The sequence below is a fragment of the Microcaecilia unicolor genome, chromosome 3, assembly GCF_901765095.1.
Source record: "Microcaecilia unicolor chromosome 3, aMicUni1.1, whole genome shotgun sequence".
NCBI lineage: Eukaryota > Metazoa > Chordata > Amphibia > Gymnophiona > Siphonopidae > Microcaecilia > Microcaecilia unicolor.
The window spans coordinates 1,013,555-1,025,584 of record NC_044033.1 but is presented as its reverse complement, the minus strand read 5'-3'; the positions used below and the strand labels follow the sequence as shown (position 1 = coordinate 1,025,584).

Below are 12,030 nucleotides of genomic sequence, written 5' to 3'. Positions count from 1 at the left end.
CAGACGCTTCACATGTACCCGTTCCATTCGAATCATTATTTTATACACCTCTATCATATCTCCCCTCAGCCGCCTTTTCTCCAAGCTAAAGAGCCCTAGCCACTTTAGCCTTTCCTCATAGGGAAGTAGTCCCATCCCCTTTATCATTTTGGTCGCCCTTCTCTGCACCTTTTCTAATTTCTCTATATCTTTTTTGAGATGCAGCAACCAGAATTGAACACAATATTCGAGGTGCGGTCGCACCATGGAGCGATACAAAGGCATTATAACATCCTCATTTTTTGTTTTCCATTCCTTTCCTAATAATACCTAACATTCTATTTGCTTTCTTAGCCGCAGCAGCACACTGAGCAGAAGGTTTCAACGTATCATCAACAACGACACCTAGATCCCTTTCTTGGTCCGTGACTCCTAACGTGAAACTTTGCATGATGTAGCTATAATTCAGGTTCCTCTTTCCCACATGCATCACTTTGCATTTCCTCACATTAAACATCATGTGCCATTTAGACACCCAGTCTCCCAGTCTCGTAAGTCCTCTTGTAATTTTTTCACAATCCTCCCGCGATTTAACGACTTTGAATAACTTTGTGTCATCAGCAAATTTAATTACCTCACTAGTTACTCCCATCTCTAGGTCATTTATATGTTAAAAGCAGCGGGTCCAGCACAGAGCCCTGGGGAACCCCACTAACTACCTTTCTCCATTGAGAATACTGACCATTTAACCCTATTCCCTGTTTCTATCTTTTAACCAGTTTTTAATCCAGAATAGAACACTACCTCCTATCCCATGACTCTCCGATTTCCTCTGGAGTCTTTCAGTGAGGTACTTTGTCAAACACCTTCTGAAAATCCAGATACACAATATCAACCGGCTCCCCTTTATCCACATGTTTGTTCACCCCTCAAAGAAATGTAATAGATTGGTGGAGGCAAGATTTCCCTTCACTAAATCCATGTTGGCTTCCATGCTTTTGAATATGCTCTGTAATTTTGTTCTTAATAATAGTCTCTACCATTTTGCCCAGCACCGACGTCAGACTCACTGGTCTATAATTTCCCGGATCTCCTCTGGAACCTTTTTAAAAAATTGGCGTTACATTGGCCACCCTCCAATCTTCCGGTACCACGCTCGATTTAAGGATAAATTACATATAGTAGCAGCTTGATATACCACCTTTCAGACAGAATCTTACAGTTAGACCGTCCAATCAAAGAAAAGAGGCAAAGCAATTTTCTTTTTTATTATATGATTGTTCTACTGTGCTGTTTACCTGTGTATTTTTGATATTACATCATATTACTCCTATTTCTAGGATTCAATTTGCCATATCGTTGGTTGTATTTATGATTATGTTTGATCACCTCACTGTTATGCTGTTAGCCTACTATACACCACCTTGGGTGAATCTCTTCATAAAGGCTGTTAATAATACCAATAACCAAACAAAAAATAAACAGACAAAGCGAATGCTACATACCTGTAGAAGGTATTCTCCGAGGACAGCAGGCTGATTGTTCTCACTGATGGGTTGACGTCCTCGGCAGCCCCCTCCATCGGAAAGTTTACTAACAAAGGCCTTTGCTAGTCCTCGCGCGCCCATGCGCACCGCGCATGCGCGGCCGTCTTCCCGCCCGAAACCGGCTCGAGCCGGCCAGTCCAGTATGTAGCAAGACAATACACTTCAAGGGAAGACTCAACTCCAAAGGGGAGGCGGGCGGGTTTGTGAGAACAATCAGCCTGCTGTCCTCGGAGAATACCTTCTACAGGTATGTAGCATTCGCTTTCTCCGAGGACAAGCAGGCTGCTTGTTCTCACTGATGGGGTATCCCTAGCCCCCAGGCTCACTCAAACAACAACCATGGTCAATTGGGCCTCGCAACGGCGAGGACATAACTGAGATTGACCTAAAAAATTTACCAACTAACTGAGAGTGTAGCCTGGAACAGAACAAACAGGGCCCTCGGGGGGTGGAGTTGGATCCTAAAGCCCAAACAGGTTCTGAAGAACTGACTGCCCGAACCGACTGTCGCGTCGGGTATCCTGCTGCAGGCAGTAATGAGATGTGAATGTGTGGACAGATGACCACGTCGCAGCTTTGCAAATTTCTTCAATGGAGGCTGACTTCAAGTGGGCTACCGACGCAGCCATGGCTCTAACATTATGAGCCGTGACATGACCCTCAAGAGCCAGCCCCGCCTGGGCGTAAGTGAAGGAAATGCAATCTGCTAGCCAATTGGATATGGTGCGTTTCCCTACAGCCACTCCCCTCCTATTGGGATCAAAAGAAACAAACAATTGGGCGGACTGTCTGTGGGGCTGTGTCCGCTCCAGGTAGAAGGCCAATGCTCTCTTGCAGTCCAATGTGTGCAGCTGACGTTCAGCAGGGCAGGAATGAGGACGGGGAAAGAATGTTGGCAAGACAATTGACTGGTTCAGATGGAACTCCGACACGACCTTTGGCAAGAACTTAGGGTGAGTGCGGAGGACTACTCTGTTATGATGAAATTTGGTGTAAGGGGCCTGGGCTACCAGGGCCTGAAGCTCACTGACTCTACGAGCTGAAGTAACTGCCACCAAGAAAATGACCTTCCAGGTCAAGTACTTCAGGATGGCAGGAATTCAGTGGCTCAAAAGGAGGTTTCATCAGCTGGGTGAGAACGACATTGAGATCCCATGACTGTAGGAGGCTTGACAGGGGGCTTTGACAAAAGCAAACCTCTCATGAAGCGAACAACTAAAGGCTGTCCTGAGATCGGCTTACCTTCCACACGGTAATGGTATGCACTGATTGCACTAAGGTGAACTCTTACAGAGTTGGTCTTGAGACCAGACTCAGACAAGTGCAGAAGGTATCAAGCAGGGTCTGTGTAGGACAAGAGCGAGGATCTAGGGCCTTGCTGTCACACCAGACGGCAAACCTCCTCCAATGGAAGAAGTAACTTCTCTTAGTGGAGTCTTTCCTGGAAGCAAGCAAGATGCGGGAGACACCCTCTGACAGACCCAAAGAGGCAAAGTCTACGCCCTCAACATCCAGGCCGTGAGAGCCAGAGACTGGAGGTTGGGATGCAGAAGCGCCCCCTCGTCCTGTGTGATGAGGGTCGGAAAACACTCCAATCTCCACGGTTCTTCGGAGGATAACTCCAGAAGAAGGGGAACCAGATCTGACGCGGCCAAAAGGAGCAATCAGAATCATGGTGCCTCGGTCTTGCTTGAGTTTCAACAAAGTCCTCCCCACCAGAGGGATGGGAGGATAAGCATACAGCAGGCCCTCCCCCCAATCCAGGAGGAAGGCATCCGATGCTAGTCTGCCGGGGGCCTGAAGCCTGGAACAGAACTGAGGGACTTTGTGGTTCACTCGAGATGCGAAGAGATCCACCAAGGGGGTGCCCCACGCTTGGAAGATCTGGCGCACCACTCTGGAGTTGAGCGACCACTCGTGAGGTTGCATAATCCGGCTCAGTCTGTCGGCCAGACTGTTGTTTACGCCTGCCAGATATGTGGCTTGGAGCACCATGCCGAGACGGCGGGCCCAGAGCCACATGCTGACGGCTTCCTGACACAGGGGGCGAGATCCGGTGCCCCCCTGCTTGTTGACATAGTACATGGCAACCTGGTTGTCTGTCTGAATTTGGATAATTGGTGGGACAGCCGATCTCTGAAAGCCTTCAGAGCGTTCCAGATCGCTCGCAACTCCAGAAGATTGATCTGTAGATTGCGTTCTTGGAGGACCAACTTCCTTGGGTGTGAGCCCATCGACATGAGCTCCCCATCCCAGGAGAGACGCATCCGTGGTCAGCACTTTTTGTGGCTGAGGAATTGGAAGGGACGTCCCAGAGTCAAATTGGAGCAAATCGTCCACCAATACAGGGATTAGAGAAAACTCGTGGACAGGTGGATCACGTCCTCTAGACCCCCAGCGGCCTGATACCACTGGGAGGCTAGGGTCCATTGAGCAGATCTCATGTGGAGGCGGGCCATGGAGTCACATGAACTGTGGAGGCCATGTGGCCCAGCAATCTCAACATCTGCCGAGCTGTGATCTGCTGGGACGCGCGCACCCGCGAGACGAGGGACAACAAGTTGTTGGCTCTCGCCTCTGGAGATAGGCGCGAGCTGTCCGAGAATCCAGCAGGGCTCCTATGAATTCGAGTTTCTGCACTGGGAGAAGATGGGACTTTGGGTAATTTATCACAAACCCCAGTAGCTCCAGGAGGCGAATAGTCATCTGCATGGACTGCAGGGCTCCTGCCTCGGATGTGTTCTTCACCAGCCAATCGTCGAGATATGGGAACACGTGCACCCCCAGCCTGCGAAGTGCCGCTGCTACCACAGCTAGGCACTTTGTGAACACCCTGGGCGCAGAGGCGAGCCCAAAGGGTAGCACACAGTACTGGAAGTGGCGTGTGCCCAACTGAAATCGCAGATACTGCCTGTGAGCTGGCAGTATCGGGATGTGTGTGTAGGCATCCTTCAAGTCCAGAGAGCATAGCCAATCGTTTTGATGAATCATGGGGAGAAGGGTGCCCAGGGAAAGCATCCTGAACTTTTCTTTTACGAGATATTTGTTCAGGGCCCTTAGGTCTAGGATGGGACGCATCCCCCCTGTTTTCTTTTCCACAAGGAAGTACCTGGAATAGAATCCCAGCCCTTCTTGCCCGGATGGCACGGGCTCGACCGCATTGGCGCTGAGAAGGGCGGAGAGTTCCTCTGCAAGTACCTTCTTGTGCTGGAAGCTGTAAGACTGAGCTCCCGGTGGACAATTTGGAGGTTTTGAGGCCAAATTGAGGGTGTATCCCTGCCGGACTATTTGGAGAACCCACTGATCGGAGGTTATGAGAGGCCACCTTTGGTGAAAAGCTTTCAACCTCCCCCCGACCGGCAGGTCGCCCGGCACGGACACTTGGATGTCGGCTATGCTCTGCTGGAGCCAGTCAAAAGCTCGCCCCTTGCTTTTGCTGGGGAGCCGCGGGGCCTTGCTGAGGCGCACGCTGCTGACGAGAGCGAGCGCGCTGGGGCTTAGCCTGGGCCGCAGGCTGTCGGGAAGGAGGATTGTACCTACGCTTACCAGGAGCATAGGGACCAGTCTTCCTTCCCCCGAAAAATCGTCTACCTGTAGAGGTAGAGGCTGAAGGCTGCCGGCGGGAGAACTTGTCGAATGCGGTGTCCCGCTGGTGGAGAGACTCTACCACCTGCTCGACTTTTTCTCTCCAAAATGTTGTCCGCCACGGCAAGGCGAGTCCGCAATCGCTGCTGGAGTCTTTCTCCAGGTCGGCGGCACGCAGCCATGAGAGCCTGCGCATCACCACACCTTGAGCAGCGGCCCTGACGCAACATCAAAGTGTCATAAACTCCTCTGGCCAGGAATTTTCCTGCACGCCTTCAGCTGCCTGACCACCTCCTGAAAAGGCTTGGCTTGCTCAGGGGGAAGAGCATCAACCAAGCCCGCCAACTGCCCGCACATTGTTCCGCATGTGTATGCTCGTGTAGAGCTGTAAGACTGGATCTGGCCACGAGCATAGAAGAATGGTAGGCCGTCCTCCCAAAGGAGTCTAAGGTTCTAGGGTCTTTGCCCGGGGGCGCCGAAGCATGCTCCCTAGAACTCTTAGCCTTCTTTAGGGCCAGAATCCACAACTCCAGAGTCATGAGGCAACTGAGTGCGCATCAGCTCTGGGTCCCCATGGATCCGGTACTGGGACTCAATCTTCTTGGGAATGTGGGGATTACTTAGTGGCTTGGTCCAGTTCGCAAGCAATGTCTTTTTCAGGACATGGTGCAAGGGAACAGTGGACGCTTCCTTAGGTGGAGAAGGATAGTCCAGGAGCTCAAACATTTCAGCCCTGGGCTCGTCCTCCACAACCACCGGGAGGGATGCCGTAGACATCTCCCGGACAAAGGAAGCAAAAGACAGGCTCTCGGGAGGAGAAAGCTGTCTCTCAGGAGAGGGAGTGGGATCAGAAGGAAGACCCTCAGACTCCTCGTCAGAAAATATTCTGGGGTCCTCCTCTTCCTCCCACGAGGCCTCACCCTCGGTGTCAGACACAAGTTCACGAACCTGCGTCTGCAACCTCGCCCTGCTCGACTCGGTTGGAAACCCCGTCCACGGTGGGGCGTCGAGAGGTAGACTCCCTCGCCCGCATCGGCGAAGCTCCCTCCGCCGACGTAGTCGGGGAGCCTTCCTGGGAGGTTGGCCGCTGTCGGTACCCGCGAAGTCGGGGACCTCAACCTGGGCGATGGGCCAGCCGGCGCCACGCTCGACGGTACCGGAGGCGCAAGCACCGCCGGTACCGGAGGGGTAGGGCGCAACAGCTCTCCCAGAATCTCTGGGAGAACGGCCCGGAGGCTCCTCGTTAGAGCGGCTGCAGAGAAAGGCTGAGAGGTCGATGCAGGCGTCGACGTCAGAACCTGTTCCGGGCGAGGAGGCTGTTCCGGGCTGTCCAGAGTGGAGCGCATCGACACCTCCTGAACAGAGGGTGAGCGGTCCTCTCGGTGCCGATGCCCTGCTGGGTGCCGAATCCCTCGGCGACCCAGAGCTCTCGGTGCCGACATGGGGAGGAGACCGGTGTCGATGCTCTTCGACTTCTTTCCGAAGCATGTCACCAGGAGCTCCCCAGGCACCGACGAGGAGGACGTAGAATCCATCCGCGCTTCCTCGGGGCCGAGACCGAAGAGGGTCGATCCCGGGGGGGCTGTACCGCAGGAGCCCTCAGGGTAGGAGGAGACCCACCCGAAGGCTCACCGCCAACAGCAGGGGAATGGACAGCCCTCACCTGCACTCCTGACGATGCACCTCCGTCCGACGACATCAGCAGCCGAAGTCTCGGTACCACCGACCGTCGATGCAGTCGCCCGATGCCTCGGCGCCGATGCAGAGGTCCGATGCCTCGATGGCAGTCGATGGAACGGCAGCCAAGGAAGATGGTCCGGACGCTGACGACGTCGATGCACTCGATGCCTCCGGTGCCGATGCCGACGAAGAGCCCGAGAACAAAACGTTCCACTGGGCTAATCTCGCTACCTGAGTCCGCCTTTGTAACAGGGAACACAGACTGCAGTTTCTGAGGGCGGTGCTGGGCCCCTAGACACTGAAGACACGCAGAGTGCCTATCAGTGAGCGAGATTACCCGGGCGCACTGGGTGCACTTCTTGAAGGCCGCTGGAAGGCTTCGATGTCATGGGCGGAAAAATCACGCCGGCGAAATCAAAAGCCGAAATGGCGAAAATTGAAGCACCAAAAATTTAGAGGGAGAAAAATCTCGACCGAGGCCAAAAGAGGCCTACCCCGACAACGAAAAGAAAACTTACGGGCAAAAACTGAGAAATACGGGAAGGGCAGAAAACCCGAAAGGGTCTTCCGGAACACTACCGGAGCGCTTCCCGAACTTTTTCAAGGAAAAAAGCAAAAAAACACGTCGAAAAGGACGCGCGAGGTCGACTCTCTGGGGCACGAACGGCGTACACGACTGTACCGAGCGCGGACGAAAGAAGACTGGCCGGCTCGAGCCGGTTTCCGGGCGGGAAGACGGCCGCGCCTGCGCGGTGCGCATGGGCGCGCGAGGACTAGCAAAGGCCTTTGCTAGTAACTTTCCGATGGAGGGGGCTGCCGAGGACGTCAACCCATCAGTGAGAACAAGCAGCCTGCTTGTCCTCGGAGAATCTGGATTCCCTACCATGTGCTCCCCCAAAGCAATGTAGTCAAACTATGCCTATGAAAAGGAGAAAACCACTGTCAGAGGGAGAGAGTGAGAAGAGGGTCAAAATATTAGAAAAATGAGGAGAGGTAGATGATAGAAAAGGAGCAAGGATAAATGTGGGAAAGAAACAGATGGAGAGAGACTGCAAATATAAAGAGGGCTTACTTGTTCCAATGACTTTGGAATTTTTATAAAGTGCAGGGGAACATGGATGGTAGGACACGGGCTGCATTGTCACTAATCAGACTCATAATGTACTCATTGTTCCAGTAGTAGAGAGCTCTCTCTGCCACCTGCAAGGAAAGAAAGTATGCTTGTTGCAAGTATTAAGAGTTATATTCTAAACTTAGCCCTGTCTCAGATTCACGAGGCATTGGGTATAGCAGCCCTATGTAACACTATGTTCCCAAGAGTGTAAAAAGAAACACCTGAGGCTGAGCACATCCTTGAAATCACAAACCGATGTCTATAGCATGAGACCAGTTAGTATGACAAATAGACACAGTTGGCTACATTCACATAGTTGGTTGTCTACCTGAATCTATGTACAGGAAGTGCAGAAAGCTGATCGCATACCTGAAAATGAGGACTAGAAACACATTTTGCCAGCTGCCTGAACAAGGGATCCATGACCTTGACAAACTCAGATGGTTCAATGACATCTAAAATCTCCTCCAGTTCATTCAGGAACATCACCTCCTTTGGGCTATGAGTCTTCGGCCAGAATTTCAACAACCCAATAATCACCTGGGAAAGGAAAGTGTATTGAAGGAAAGCTCTAGTACCATTTTCATCCTAAACATTTCTTCAGAGAAAAGCATTTTCACAACAAGCAGGTCAGATTTGAAAAGCACTTATGGGTTTGGAACCATAACAGTTTTTTTTTTAAATCAGAGCAGCTGAATGTATTATCTTTATGTATTATCATGAAGTAGGGTGTGGGACATTCCAGGAGCAAAGTGCCAATTCCATAAAGATTGCTTAGCACTAAACAACCATTACAGAATAGTGCTTAGCACAAGGTCTTATGCCTGCTAAAACCTGGTGAAAATGTTGTGGCAATGGCAGTTGGGCATATAAGTGATAGTATTCTATAACACTGTGCCTAAATTTTCAGACCATCCTGGTCCCGCCCATGCCCCGCCCCCTTTTCAGCTGCATGCGAGACAATTTAGGCTGCAGTCTTATAGAATAATGCTTAGGCAGATTCGAATGTAAGTCCTAATTAGTGCCAATTATCATCAGTGATTGTAACAGATGTATGGGATTTACGTTCCAAGACGTATGAGGAGAGACTTGCTGACCTGAACATGTACACCCTGGAGGAAAGGAGGAACAGGGGTGATATGATACAGACGTTCAAATATTGAAAGGTATTAATCCGCAAACGAATCTTTTCTGGAGATGGGAAGGCGGTAGAACGAGAGAGGACATGAAATGAGATTGAAGGGGGCAGACTCAGTAAAGATGTCAGGAAGTATTTTTCACAGAGAGGGTGGTGGACGCTTGGAATGCCCTCCCGCGGGAGGTGGTGGAGATGAAAACGGTACGGAGTTCAAACATGCGTGGGATATGCATAGAGGAATCCTGTGCAGAAGGAATGGATCCTCAGAAGCTTAGCTGAATTGGGTGGCGGAGCAGTTGGGGGGGAAGAGGGGGTGGTGGTTGGGAGGCGAGAATAGGGGAGGGCAGACTTATACGGTCTGTAACAGAGCCGGTGATGGGAGGCGGGACTGGTGGTTGGGAGGCGGGAATACTGCTGGGCAGACTTAGATGGTCTGTGCCCTGAAAAGGACAGGTACAAATTCAAGGTAAGGTATACACATATGAGTTTGTCATGGGCAGACTGGATGGACCATGCAGGTCTTTTTCTGCGTCATCTACTATGTTACTATGTTACTATGTAACAGCTCATTAACTAATTACTTTGCGTGCAGATCTGGGATCCGTGCCCAAATTTGTGCAATCTTTACAGAATCCAGAGGATTATCTATATTAAGCAGCATTATTCAGCTGCTAAATGCATACCTTATAAAGTAATTTTATAAAGGATTTTATGTTCAATAAAGCAAATGTTCTCCAAGGACAGCAGGACTAGTATTCTCACATGTGGGTGATATCCCCGATGGAACCCCAATACATACACTACCCAGTGTTCACTGCAAAAACAAAGCATTTGGCAGGCCTGAACCACGCATATACAAGTGCATTCCTGCCAACCTGAGTCACCCCGGATACAGCTGTGAGGAAATGCAGAAGGGCTGCAAGTCCTCCACAGCACCTGGTGGGAGTGCTGGGCACCTAGAGCGGAGGCCCTGGGTGGATCGGAGTGGACCTGGGTGTCACCCCGGAGAAGGCTGTAAGGATATGCAGATGAGCTGCAAGTCCTCCACAGCACCTGAAAGGCAGCCAGTGGTAGAGCTGGGCACCTCTCAGCTGAGGAAAGGCTTACCAGGGGTTAGGCCGAAGCCAGCATTCCTCCCCCTGAGGGTCGCCTCCCCCTGAGGGTCAACCAGGTCTTCCACCTTCTCTCCGAAAAGGTTATCCCCCCCACAAGTTACATCCGCCATTCTCTGCTGGACCGAATGGTCTAGGTTACATAAACACAGCCATGAGAGTCTGCTCATCATTACACCTTCAGCAGAGATTCTGGATGCCACATCAAAAGTGTCGTATGTGCCCCTGGCCAGGAATTTAAGACATGCCTTCTTCTGACTGACCACCTGGCAAAAAGGCTCAGCCTGCTCCGGAGGGAGGGAGGGCATCGACCAAGGTAGACAGCTGCCTCACCGAGGTCCGCAAGTGAATGCTCGTGAAGAGCTGGTAAGACCGGATAGGGGCAGCAAGCATAGCGGCCTGATACGTCTTCCTCCCAAAAGAATCCAAGGTCTTGGCTTCTCTGCCTGGGGGCGCCAAGGCATAGTCTCTAGTACTCTTGGCTCACTTGAGGGCGGAGTCCACCACCATGGAGTTATGGGGTAACTGAGACCTCATCAACCCAGGTTCACTGTGGATCCGATATTGGGAATCAGTCTTCTTAGGGATCACAGGGCCTGACAGAGGGAATGACCAGTTTCACACAGGGAATTCCCGGAGTACCTTATGCAAAGGAGCCGTTCCTGCCTCCTTAGGAGGAGAGACATAGTCCAGGACCTCGAGCATCTCAGCCCTGGGCTCATCCTCCACTTCTACAGGGAATGGAATGTCCTCAGCCATTTCCCGTACAAACGATGAAAAGGAGAGGCTCCCAGGAGGAGACAGTCTCCTTTCAGGTGGAGGGGAAGGTTCAGAGGGAATCCCAAAGGACTCATTGGAGGAGAAGTACCTGGAATCTTCCTCGTGACTCCCACAAGCGCTCCTCCTCAGTATTGGAAAACACTTCCCTCAGGGACCTCAGAGACTGAGCCTGCCTCGACGCCGAAGACCGATGTCTTTGATGGTGATGCTGAGCAGCCGACACCCGCATAGACTGCAGTGAAGCTTCCTCTACCAACGCTGATGGAGAGTCAACCTGGGTGGCAGCTGATACCGAAGCCGCAAGCGGCACCACGGTCGGGAACCTCACCGCAGGTGAAGGGCCAGACGCAGCTACAGCAGACGGCATGGCAGGCGCAAGCACCACCGACACCGAAGCGGACTGGCACAGCAGTCCTTCCAGAAGCTCTGGAAGTAAGGCCCGGATGCGCTCGTTAACTGCCATCGGAGAAGGCTGTGGGGCCGGTGGAGCAGTCAGTGGCAGAATTGGTTGAGGTTTGGGCGCAGAAACTGGAGTGCTGGGAGGCCGATGCGTCGGCACCTCCTGTATGGAGGGGAAGCGCTCCTCGGGTGCCGAATCCTTCGACGCCCGAGAGCTCCCGGCACCACGTGTAGAGGGGGAACGGTGACAGTGCTTCTTAGCCTTCGCTCGATGCACGTAACTGAGGCTCCTCGGTGCCGACGAGGACGAAGTCAAATCCTCATGTTGCCTCAGGGTCGGGTCTGACGATGAACGGTCCCGGGGGGCCTGCACAGCAGGAGGCCTCGAGACAGGTGGAGACCCACTCGATGCCTCACTGCTCCCAGTGTGCCGTGGCCTCTCAGCAGTCATGTGTACCTCTACTCCCGACGTCGATGCGTCCCTCGATGTTGATGTCGCCGACCTCGGTGCTAAATCCAACATCAAAGGACCGGACCAAGCACCAGGAAGAAAGTATGGAGTAAAGAAGTAGCCTAATGGTTAGTTTATCGGGTGATGAATCTAGGGAACTGGGTTCGATTCCCTCTACAGTTCCGTGTGGCCCTGAACAAGTCACTTAATCTTCCATTGCCCCAGGTACAACAGTAGTACAATGT

General features: G+C 52.2%; 1 protein-coding gene across 1 annotated transcript in view; it reads right to left on the bottom strand.

Annotated features, from left to right (window-relative positions):
* The window catches only part of PPP2R5D (protein phosphatase 2 regulatory subunit B'delta), a 235,173-nt gene that overhangs the window by 69,355 nt on the left and 153,788 nt on the right, over nt 1–12,030 (bottom strand). Inside the window, 2 exon segments of the mRNA XM_030195682.1 lie at nt 7,864–7,991; nt 8,275–8,445. Coding sequence (XP_030051542.1) covers nt 7,864–7,991; nt 8,275–8,445 — 299 coding nt within the window.